Source organism: Macrobrachium nipponense, chromosome 17 (genome assembly GCF_015104395.2).
Source record: "Macrobrachium nipponense isolate FS-2020 chromosome 17, ASM1510439v2, whole genome shotgun sequence".
Taxonomy (NCBI): Eukaryota; Metazoa; Arthropoda; class Malacostraca; order Decapoda; family Palaemonidae; genus Macrobrachium; species Macrobrachium nipponense.
Window position 1 is genome coordinate 58,702,802 of NC_087210.1, and position 12,279 is coordinate 58,715,080.

General features: G+C 35.3%; 1 protein-coding gene across 1 annotated transcript; it reads right to left on the reverse strand.

Annotated features, from left to right (window-relative positions):
- Positions 1 to 673: 673 nt before the first annotated feature.
- On the reverse strand, positions 674 to 12,279 carry LOC135196271 (acidic mammalian chitinase-like). Its single transcript, XM_064222974.1, has 9 exons — positions 12,123 to 12,279; positions 10,142 to 10,287; positions 8,107 to 8,250; positions 7,766 to 7,897; positions 6,862 to 7,113; positions 6,027 to 6,188; positions 4,535 to 4,657; positions 4,183 to 4,344; positions 674 to 1,922 (listed from the first exon to the last, which is right to left on the reverse strand). The coding sequence occupies exons 1-8, from the start codon at positions 12,172 to 12,174 to the stop codon at positions 4,213 to 4,215; spliced, it is 1,143 nt and encodes a 380-aa protein (XP_064079044.1). The 5' UTR covers positions 12,175 to 12,279; the 3' UTR covers positions 674 to 1,922; positions 4,183 to 4,212.

A 12,279-nucleotide genomic window follows, 5' to 3' on the forward strand; every position in this document is an offset into this window, starting at 1 on the left:
CGGAAGTCACGTAAAGCCGTTGGTCCCGTTGCTGAATAACCACTGGTTCCATGCAACGTTAAAACACCATAGAAACAAACAAACAAAGTTATATTTGTTCGTGTGTGTAAAATTGCTTGTTTATAAGAAGTATCAATAACAATTCCAGTATTATACTTTATGCAATTAGATTTTCTTTAGAGCAATTGTGGGTTAATAAAATAATGTCTTCAATGAAAGTTATATGCTCTCTTTTATTGTTAACTACGATAACGTTACTATAGTTGTTCCCCACTGGAAGACTGGGTTGCATACTCAACTATCACTCTGGTAACCCGAGTTCGCCTCCCGCAACCGCCAGCGTGGAATCAGGAATTTATTTTCGATTATTAGAAATTCATTTCTCGGTATAGTGTGGCTCGGAACCCACAATAAGCTGTAGGTCCCGTTGCTAAGTAACCGATTGGTTCCTAGCCACGTAAAAAAGTCAAATTCTTCGGGCCAGCCCAAGGAGAGCTATTAATCAGCTCAGTGGTCTGGTAAAACTAAAATATGCTTAACAAGAACTTTATTGAGGGTTTCTTCATCTAATATTGATATTATTACCACTTAAATATTTTCGTCTTCTCACGGTTTTTATAGTTGTCTATTTTTTATCTTTGTAGGTCTGAGGCTAGAAATAAGAACCATAACGTAGCGGTCAAAAATCTTTTATTTCTTAAAGATATGCAAGCATTGTGCATCAAACAAAGTTTCCTTAAGATATGCAAGCATTTTCACATGAAAGTTCCTTCAAGAAATGCAAGCATTTTCACATCAAACAAAGTTTCTCAAAGATATGCAAGCAGTTTCCCTTCAAACAAAGTTTCTCAAAGATATGCAAGCATCTGCACACTTAAGCAAAGTTTCTTAAAAGATATGCAACCATTTAAACATCAGTCAAAGTTTCTAAAGATATTCAAGCATTTTCACATCAAAACAACTCTTCTTAAAGATATGCAATCATTTTCACTCCAAATAAAGTTTCTTAAAGATATGTGAGCACTTTCATATCAAACGAAGTTTCTTAAAAATATGCAAGCATTTTAAATCAAAGTTTCTTAAAGATAAGCAAGTATTTTACATCAAACAAAGTTTCTCAAAGATATGCATGCATTTTACATCAAAGTTTCTTAAAGATATTTAAGCATTTTTCATCAAAGTTTCTTAAAGATATTTAAGCATTTTACATCAAAGTTTTTTAAAGATAAGCAAGCATTTTCACATCAAATGAGGCTTTTTAAAGATATTCAAGCATTTTTACCTCAAAGTCCACTCAGTCAAAGAGCCAACTCGCTGTGATATAACATAGCATGATAAATAGATTTTTGCACGTTTAGATATTCACTACCACAATCTCAATAGGCATATCCATAGCGTATGAGGATTATTTCTTGTATTGCACATTTAGTTTCATTTTCTCTTGTAGCGTGATGGTTTGGAATCATCTGAGTGTATTGCATTGCTGAGATCTCGATTGATAATAACTACATTATATGTGGCTTCCACTTGTACAGGTATAAGGCCAACTAAATAAAAATTTGGTAATTAGTAATCAATCCATAACTATTAACATGATACGTTGGGCTTAAACCGTATCTATTAACACGTTGGGCTTAAAAAAGTTAGATCAGTCAATAAGTACATATTGGACCTCTTCAGCTGCTATTTCTCGAGGCCATATTTGTTTTTTTATATTCTGGTGGTTATTACCCAGAGACTTCATTTTTCAAATAACTGCGATATACTGGTATCAGAAATTCTAAAGACCTATCTTTATCCCTCTTGTTATTCTTGGCTGTTTGTAGTTGGGTATCCTTAAGGATTATTGATGTACGAATCTTCTGAAGAAATTATTGTTCATAAAGGAAAACTTTCGACTGTAGTTATTTTGCTAGTTGGCCCTGAAAGTAATGGATGTATCAAAATTAAAACACAGATTATGAAATGGCCGTTTCAAAAAATACTTTGTCAATATATTATCATAAAAGTGTTGGTATCAATGATTTAATACATAATACGAGTGTCACCATTATTGTCATTATGGTTCTTATAATTAATTATTATTATCGGAGTAGCTGTTCACGTTGAGATAACTATAAAGAAATATTTGCGTGTCTACGAAGAATATGCGCTGTGGAGAATTCACTAAGCAGACTAACGAGAGATAGGCAAACAAATAATATTAATAAAGTCATTAAAGGGATATCCGGATATTTAATATATATATATATATATATATATATATATATATATATATATATATATATATATATATCAAATATCACGTCAACGGCGATCTACCGCAAATCCGTGTAAAATGTCAGGTATAACTTGAGTATTCATTACATTTGAAGCGAGCTGCTCTTGTATCCATAACTGTAATCTCTATTTTAATCTCTAATCGAGTCGTACTGAAGAAATTCTTATAAACATTGCAGGCAAGCTTGTTACTTGTAAGATTTTCCTTCCTGGAGAACTTAAGTTTAATATATAATAGAGGTGGTAGTTGTCTCACTGACTGCATTTTAGGATAATAAAAAAGTAATTTCAAAATACTTAGTCAAACTACCGATTGCCTTTCGCTCCTTAAGGCCCCTACACACGATCAATTTTTTCGTCAATTAATTGATATCAATTTATTGACGACAATGAAATTGAGGAAATCACTGTGCCTACACACGGTCAATGATTTTACTTCAATTTTCAGTTTGATTCATAACTTCGAGATGAAAGCATCTGTGGCTCTAGGAATAGTGCTTGCTCTGGACACTCCAAAGCGAAAGAAGATTTTATTTCCCACAAGGCCGGTAAGGATCAATAAACGTCAATTATCTCCATCATCATTTTACGCTCACTTTCTTCTTTTCAGCCATGATTACGATGACGACTCTTTCACTGCTGGGAAAACACTAAATTATTGATCAATATATTGATGCTTTGCCCACACACTATCAATTTTATTGAAGACCCATCAATAAATATCAAAGTATCTTTGATCTCTCAATGAATTGATTCAATGAAATTGTTTCAATTAAATTGATATCAATGTCCCCTACACACGGTCAATTTCTCCTTCAATTCATTGACGTCAATAAATTGATATCAATTAATTGACGAAAAAAGTGATCGTGTGTAGGGGTAGAATCTCTTGACATCCAGAAACTGGCGCCTTCCTTAAACAACCAAACTACTTCCACACCATTACACACTGCCTAACTGCCTATTACTCATACCTCTCTCTCTCTTTCTTCCGTTTTTTTCTTTCTCTGATATCGTCAAAACGTCATTGACTAATCAGTTACCAGCCACACCTCTGAACAGTAAGACCGGCAACACCCTTTCCCTTTTTTTTCCCCCTTTTTTTTTTTGCATTCTTTATCCGTTATTTCACTGAACGATATATAGTTTTAATTCACTTTTAGCTTAAAACCACTTTGTAGTATTTATTCCACTTTTATCTTAACGACTTTTATTACGAAAATAAATTTCTCAATTATTAGATAATTTTAGCACACTTTTTATTATTGTAGTGATTAATTTTGCTGTCCTGTTTATTATTGATCATCATCATCATCATCAACAATAACAACAACAAGAACAATAAAGATAATACTAATAATGAGGTTAAAAGAATCCCCTTATCATGTGCATTAAATCTCTATCGTATATTGCTAATGCCCTTGCCGAGTTGAGAAAGACTGAGCAGTAGCTACACATTTTAGTAGTTTGCGCTTTGCTGTTATTGTTGATTTGACTTTCCATTCTATTTGTTTATAAAAATTGCGAGAAAGCTACCTGAGGGAAATTTTCGAAGCAATTCTCCGACCACTTGAAGGAAAAGAGTCGGGAAAATGCCAGATCGTAAGAAACAAGCGCCAGCAATAATTTTTCGGTCACGCAAACAGAAAAAAACCGAATTAATTGCCACGTGGAGTGACGAAAGCGTTTCAAATAATTTTTCAGCGTTATCCCGTGAGGAGAGTGTCCGAAATAGTTAACTATAAAATGTATTTACCTAAATGACCCAGTTTCAGTGTTATCCCGTGAAGAAAGTGTCCGAAATAGTTGACTTTGTCAAATGCATTTACCTAAATGTTCCAGTTTCAGTGTTATCCCGTGAAGAAAGTGTCCGAAATAGTTGACTTTATCAAATGCATTTACCTAAATGTTCTGGCTGAAGCAAACCGACAGTTAAGCTTGCAAGCCCTTTTTGAGGGCGTTCAGTAGAGGACGGGGTTCCCCGTGGCATGTGCCATGGAAGTCGTCGGTATCGATGCTCCACACCATGCAACCAGCCAAGCCCTTGTCTACGGCATATTTGGCCTGTGAACAATTAAGTAAATATTGTTTATCTTGTGGTAAATACATAAACATCCAGCAAGATAAAGTATGATAATTAGATTCACACAAATATTAAATGTCATTGAATATCCGAAGGAAATCGAATCAACATATAAATCAAAAGTTCGTTTGCATACAAACGTACTTACACATGCACATATAAAATGCCTACCTTGATACCAAGCGAAGTAGGATCTTCGTAGGCAAACCAGTTGAGGCCGTAGTACCCATAAGGTTCATTCATGTCAGGCTCGTGAACTATGGTCCAATCTTCCGTCAGTTGTGATTCACAGATCTGGGAATGGAACAGACGTCAATGAGGGCACACTTAACAGAGCGGTGGGACAGAGAAATGATCTTTCAAGTAATGTTTCAAAAGGAGAATGGTCTCTCGAACATCTGAAATGCCAGTTGTGGGATTGGCCCAAATAAAAACTCGGAGGATGCGTAATACGAAACTGTGAAAAAAAGGCCTTTCTGATTTGCTCTTCAAAGAAAACACTCCTTAGGGCATACATTGAGGACACATAAAAGAAAAGAATTCATTGAATTATTTTTGGAACTACGTACTATGCTTCTTACCGTTCAATATACAAAAATGTCATTCGAGTTGATTCTCCTAAAAGAAGCAACTAATGTGGAATTGGATATCTTTTGAATTACCATTCAAAAAGGCATAGATATTTCAAAATCATTATAGGATAAAAATGGTCGTCACTTTTTTTGCGACTTGGGATATCAATAGAAAAAGAAAGATATTAATCAAACCTCTCAATTGTAAAGGAAGTCTTTCGTGTCCACTGATTTGTTCATAAGTAATAAATGATACTAAAATATGGGAATCTTCTCTTGTTCAAGATGGCTGCTCTTTCGTTACAGGCATTTCCATAATTCAATATATATATATATATATATATATATATATATATATATATATATATATATATAAATAATATAGTTATATGTATGTATGTGTGTGTAAGGCTGTCTGAAAACAAATGCAGTCACTGCATGGAAAGCGCGTGTTAATATAATTCTCATATGATGCCAATCCCATCTTTTGCATATAGTTAGTGGATGAACAAATGTGAAGACATCCTGAGAATATCACATTATTGGACGTGTATGATACAAGGGCTCATTAGAGCAACTGACTCTCAAGTTTGCAACGCCCTCACAGTGTCTGTGCGCCTGTGAAGTCATACTGAGCAATGAAGAAGAGAGAGTGGAGGGCATATATATTATTAATATTCGTTTGAAAGTAATGACAAAAGAAAGATCTATTGAGCAAGAAGTTTCGATCGAAGTTGGAAAAGCCGGGTCGTCTATATTTTGTGATGCTTCAATGACGATATCCCAATAATCCATGACTGCCTACTCCAAGTGTGAAGAAATTTTTGACAGCAACTCATTTTGAAAATGTGAGAGTCTTTTAAAATATTCTATTCAAAGACAAGCTAATAGATGGATAGACAGAGGGAGCGAGAGAGAGCATGCGCAGCATATGCCATATCAAATTCTATTGACAGCATTATTTTGTGGTTTGATGCCGATGGATAGACAGAGGGAGCGAGAGAGAGCATGCGCAGCATATGCCATATCAAATTCTATTGACAGCATTATTTTGTGATTTGATGCCAATCACAAAGGTCGCAATACTCCACCTGATTGTATCCTCCTTCAGCAGGACCAGGTAAGGACGCTGGGGCATAGATGCCCGTTTCGGCAGCCGAGTCTAGTGTGTAAGTGTGGGCATAGAAGGGAACGCCCAATACCAACTTCTCTTTTGGGGCGCCTTTTTCAATCCAGTAGTTTACAGCGAAGTCCTGGAGAGGAAGGCAGATTTTAAGTTATGTTTCTTAATCGCAGATATCCGTTTGCAGACGTAAACTGACATATTAAAAGATTGAACTTTTCTACAATAGTCTAATGAGGAAGTAAACACACACAGGTGAACAGAAAGATGGACAGATCGTTAAAGAAACAATTTTCAAGGTTTTGTGGCTAGTGTTTTATAGCTTTGATATTGTCTCTAGCCAAAAATACACGAAATCCTGTACTGCTTATTAAGTATATTCATTTATGCTTCATGCAGTTGAAATTATCTGAAGCATGTAATTGTTTTCATTACGATAAAAGATAAAATGTACTTGTTAATGTTTAAGTTTTCGATGCGAGGGTATTTTCTGTAACAAGCGTTCTAGAAAGTCTTGTGTATTGTAATATTCTGAAGAAGAAACCCAGCAAATCTCTTCCGGATGATGATTAGCAAGAATAAAAGCATGACAACAAATGAAAATTGCAATTAATTAACAAATATATATATATATATATATATATGATATATATAGATATATATATATATTATATATCTATATATATATATATAATGGATAATGCATTACTGTGGACCGTTTCAAGATTCCACCCTACACCCTAATATTGACTGACTTATGTGATTAATTATTCCATTATATAAAAAACGAATTCAGCATTTGCCTGGTTGAGGGTAAGGGCGTATCCTTCGTCTTTAGGATGTGGATAGAGGATTGAGTGGTGATGTGTGTACTTTTCCCAGCTGCCGTGCAAATCGTAGGTCATGATATTGATGAGGTCGAGATGTTCGGACATTCCTGGGACATCGTAGGAAGGGTCGATCGTGTCCTTGCCAGCGGACACAGCCGCTGTCAGTAGCATGCCCTCGGGATGTAGGGCTTCGGCCAGCTCTTTCAAGAGTGTGACGAAGTTAACCTGAAGAGGAATGAAAGGCTCCATGAGTCAGAGATTGCAGACGTTCCATGGAATAACATGAATTAAGATATCTTTCTGTTGGGTGAAAGAAACCGACTGTTAGTGTTGCCGTTTTGAGGAATTTCGTCTACTAGTGTAACTTTTAGGCGCCATCTGGCAACCTCCCGTGGTTTTTCCGACCACAGGCCACGGCACTGAGGAATAAAATTCTTCAATTTGCCTTTTTATGTTTTATTATGAAAATAAAGTCATAAAACATATTCTGCTTATTTATAGAAATGAATTTTATTGAAATCCTTTATTTTTCTCCGTCAAAAATACTTTATGTTAAGCTAGTGACGTGGGGTTTTTTTTTCGTCACGGAAAATATTCGACATCGGAAAATACCATTCTAACCATTAAATCATAAATAAGGTTAAAAAAAATCAGAACTGCTTATGGTAACACTGCTAAAAACCAATGTTGTGAAGAAAAAACGGCATCTCTGAGTTCACACTTCAGATCAGTAACTGTCAGTTTTCACAACAGGAGACAGCACGTTCACAATGCTAGTGATCAACAATAAATAGATAAAGAATGGACCGATAGTCAAGACCAATCTGTATCTGTGAAGTTAAACAATAGGTAATCAAAGCTAAAATAATGAACTTACGTAATCGTCGGGACTGCCGCCTCTTTGCGTTGGGTATTCCCAGTCAAGATCAATTCCATCAAAGTTATGTTCCTTCAGTAACGCCATGGTGGAATCGACGAAGGTCTTTCTGCTAGCCGGGTCTGCAGCCATCTTGAGAGGGCATGTGAAACTGATTAGTCTTTTTTTATATAAATTTAACTAAGATTCATTATAGAACAGCCGTAAAATGTCATAGTCTTACAGTAAATGATGAAAATATACCAAATACTGTAACGAAGTCTCGGGGTGCATACTACTTTCTCAAGAGCAAGTGAATAAATATGCAAGAGAGAGCGAAACGGTAAAAACCTTCGTCTTACCAATGAATATCTGGACGATCCCTCGTTCCAGCCTCCGACGCTCAGCAGAGTCTTGAGATCGGGGTTTTTCTCTTTCAGCTTCGTGAAGCGATTGAAGCCACATTTGCCCCCTTCGTCGCACAGGTCGTTCCATGGGTCGAGGACCTGTAGGAGACAATTTAGGCTTCGATGCACAAAGGAAGGGATGAAACGGAAGTAAAGGATTCACGTCTTTGGAAAAGCTTAATTACACGATAAATGAACTTAAACTTGGTCGTTTTGTGGCAATCTAGTTTTGGATTTGATGACCTTTTGAATAGATATAGATGTGTGTGCGTGTATACTTATATATGTACCTACATACATACATAAATAGTGTGTGTGTATATATATATATATATATATATATATGTGTATGTATGTATAAAGTAAAATGCCATATTCACATAAATGGAAGAATAAACATGTAAATAAATTCATGGTTATATCCATAACACGGATATTAAACGTACTGTATTTATTAAAAATGGATAAAGGAAAAAAAAGGAATTACTAGCGGGATACAAACGTGTATAATTGTTTTCTATAGGTAACGGTTGCACTTATTTCCTAATATTTTTAGTTTGGTAACTAAGCTAAAAAACTTCAGGTTCCAATGTGAAAACCCAAAACTTGAATATCCTTGTATCTTTATCTGCTCAATACTTATCAACATAAGGGAAAAGAATAAGAAATACGGTTTTGTGTCTTGTTTTTTTTTTTTTTTTTTTTTTTTTTTTTTTTTTTTTTTTTTTTTTTTTTTTTTTTTTTTTTTGCTACCTCAGAAGCCATTTGCAAATATATAATAAGCCTGAATTTCAAAATTAATTAAATATCAGAAAAAAAGTCAGTTTCCTCATAAACTTTTATTTCCGTGGACACAGTTCTTGGTACCGAGATTGCATCCAAATCATTTTGCTAAAATTGAATCATCCGTTAAACTATATTGAAAGCAAGACGCTCTGAGACTGGTTGTGTATATGCGTGTATAGAAAACCTTGAAACAAATATCAAAATCTCGGTCAGTCTAAATGGCTGATACACTTTCCCGATTGAGAAATGCAACGAAACCAATGTAGGAATAAGTTTCCCGAAGGATTGACAGAATAAGTCCGTTTAAGGTACTCTCAGTTTTGATCACATGGTACCATAGAATAGTACTACGCACACCGCAAAGATCATTTCCAAAGCGCAGATTACACATTAAGGGAAACTCGGCAGTCTGAGGTAATATGAATTTTATCTCTACTGAAGCGTCATGTTCAATTTCCTAAACCAAAATTTGACTCTATTCTGTTTGCTTCAGCAAAAGACTCCTCTGTATGGGGTTAGTGCCGTCAGTACACCTCATGCAGTGCACTTTAGGCCTTACTGAAGGTTCTTTGCAACTTGTCTTTGGCCCCTAGCTACCCGTTTTCGTTTCTTTTAGGGTACCTCCTTTCATATTCTCTCTTTCATCTGACTTTCCACTCTCTCCTAGCAATTGGTTCATAGTGCAACTCAAGGTTTTTCTCCTGTTACAACATTCCAACTTTCACTGTCAATTTCCGTTTCAGCGCAAAATGACCTCATTGGGCCCAGTGCTTGGCCTTTGGCCTAAATCCTATATTCAATTCAATTCAATTCAATTCCTCCTGTTACACATTTCAAACTTGTACCGTCAATTTCCGTTTCAGCGCTGAATGGCCTCATTGGACCTAGCGCTTGGACTTTGGCCTAAATTCTACATTCAGTTCAATTCAATCCAACAACAAAAGTCTCATACAAGGGACAGGTAGCGCCTCAGTGGCGTGATCGGTATGGTCTTGGCCTGCCACCTCGGTGGCCGCGAGTTCGATTCCCGGGCACTCCATTGACATGTGAGTGATGTGTATTTTTGGTGACAGAGGTTCACTCTCGACGTGGTCCGGAAGTCCGGTAAAGCCGTTGGTCCCGTTGCTGAATAACCACTGGTTCCATGCAACATAAAAACACACAAACAAACGAGGGACAAGTATCGTGCAAAGCAGGGTCGTACCTTGATCGCATAATCAGCACCCAGTCCGGCAAAGGCGTAATTCAAATGGGTGCAGAGGAAAGGGTCGTTGTCTTCCACATCGTATTTGTAGGGTTCCGCTCTGTACACAGCCCAGGAGCTGAAGTAACACACCAGAGCCTTCGCTTCTGTTTGGTGAAAGAAGAACAAATAAAACAACACACTGGTGTTTAAAAATCCAGGTATTTCTTGTGAATTTGAATTAGATATCGCAATAATGGGAAATTTCTGTTATCTGTTGATGAAGGAAAATGTGAACATTTTCATGATCTGTAGACTAAGACGAATACAGCTCCAACATTTGATAGAGCTACTAGCAGATATTATTAAATTAGACTTGCGTGTATATGTTTATGGATTAACAAAACCATGTAAAGCTAATGAATATATTTATTATATTTTTCCCATGAATAGGATAGTTTTCTTTTGATAGGACTTAGAGTTAGCACTTTGGAAATAGCCAACTCTTACCGGTTAATCCAAAGAATTATGTTTATGTAAATATATCCAGTTACAACATGGAAAAATCAATATCTGAAAAATAATTAAAATGTTATAATTCACACAAAACTGAAAATTATGACCTATGAGATGTATAACAAAAATTTTTAGTAGCCACAGTAACTTCATAACTTCTCGATTTCTGTACACTGGATAAGCTTACCATTACAACCTCTTGAAGGCGGGGTTCGAACCCAAGCACGTTATAGTAGATTTCACATCAACCGTGTATTTGATGTCTAGGCCAGTCCCTTACCACGCTCTCGAGAGAGTTCACAAAGGCAGGATGTATGTTCCAACTTCTCCTGAGAGATACTTTTCAAAGACGTATCCCTTAGGAGAGGTGGAACATAGATTCTACCCATGTGAACTCTCTCGAGAGGCTGAGAGCTTCCAGCCCTGTGATTGGCTTGGCAACAGCCAATCAGAAGCGTCGTAAGGAACTGGCCTAGACATCAAATGCATGATTGATGTGGATCTACTATAATTCCGCCTCGGAAAAAAAGTATCCTCATTTATGGTCTCGAGCGGATACAATGTTTGTAATGATTGGTATGAAGAAATCGAGAAGTTAAGAGTTCAATGTAGTTCGTAGAAATACATACAAACACACACACGCATATATATATATATATATATATATATATATATATATATATATATATACACACATATATATATATATATATATATATATATATATATACATACATAAATGTTGATGTATACTACATATGTTATATAAATTTCTGACTCAAAGGGATCGAATCCCAGACTTTCGAATGAAAGACCAAGGCGCCACTAATTGACTCGCACAGGTGAGAGCCAATTGTCACTCCTGTGGCCTTTCATATGCGAGACGGGTTCGATTCCGATATGAGTCAAAAAATTATTTCTGTGAAGCAAGTATTCATTAGTTCAATCCCATATATATGTATATATATATATATATATATATATATATATATACATATATATACATATATATATATATAAATATATATGTATATATATACATAGACTATATACATACATATATATTTGTATTTATATATTATATTATATATATACATATATATACGTATATATATATAATATATATATATATATATGTGTGTGTGTGTGTGTATAATATATGTATGTATATATATGTATATATATAGTGTGTGCTAAAAATGTTACAACAGAATTCCATCTAATAAAAGAAGCCCATAAAAACTCCAAAATATAGAAAGTAAGTAGTACTATATATATCAGAGACTGCTGTCTCTCTCTTCAGGTAGGTAATGAATATTATATATACATACATACATATATATATATATATATATATATATATATATATATATATATATATATATATACAATAGTACGAGATCTCTGTCTCTGTCTCTCTGTCTCTCTCTGTCTCTGTCTCTCTCTAACTAAGTAACTAAGTAAACTACAACTCCATAACTCTTACCCGTAAGGTAGAAGGTGCAAGCAATGACCGAGAACAAAAGGAGTAACTTCATGGTTGCGGATTACCAATCACACCAAGCAAATCCTGCCAAACTTTGATCTTATAAAGGCACGAATCTTCCACGTCAGCAACTTCTCATTAGAGGAAAAAGTACGAT

What these genes read in the sequence shown, in the direction of transcription:
- LOC135196271 (XM_064222974.1), bottom strand. Translation starts at nt 12,174, where the DNA reads ATGAAGTTACTCCTTTTGTTCTCGGTCATTGCTTGCACCTTCTACCTT. An exon ending in GTGCTGATTATGCGATCAAG is followed by an intron (nt 8,251 to 10,141) that starts GTACGACCCTGC and finishes TGTCTCCTACAG; the next exon opens with GTCCTCGACCCATGGAACGA. An exon ending in CTGAAGGAGGATACAATCAG is followed by an intron (nt 4,658 to 6,026) that starts GTGGAGTATTGC and finishes TTCCATTCCCAG; the next exon opens with ATCTGTGAATCACAACTGAC.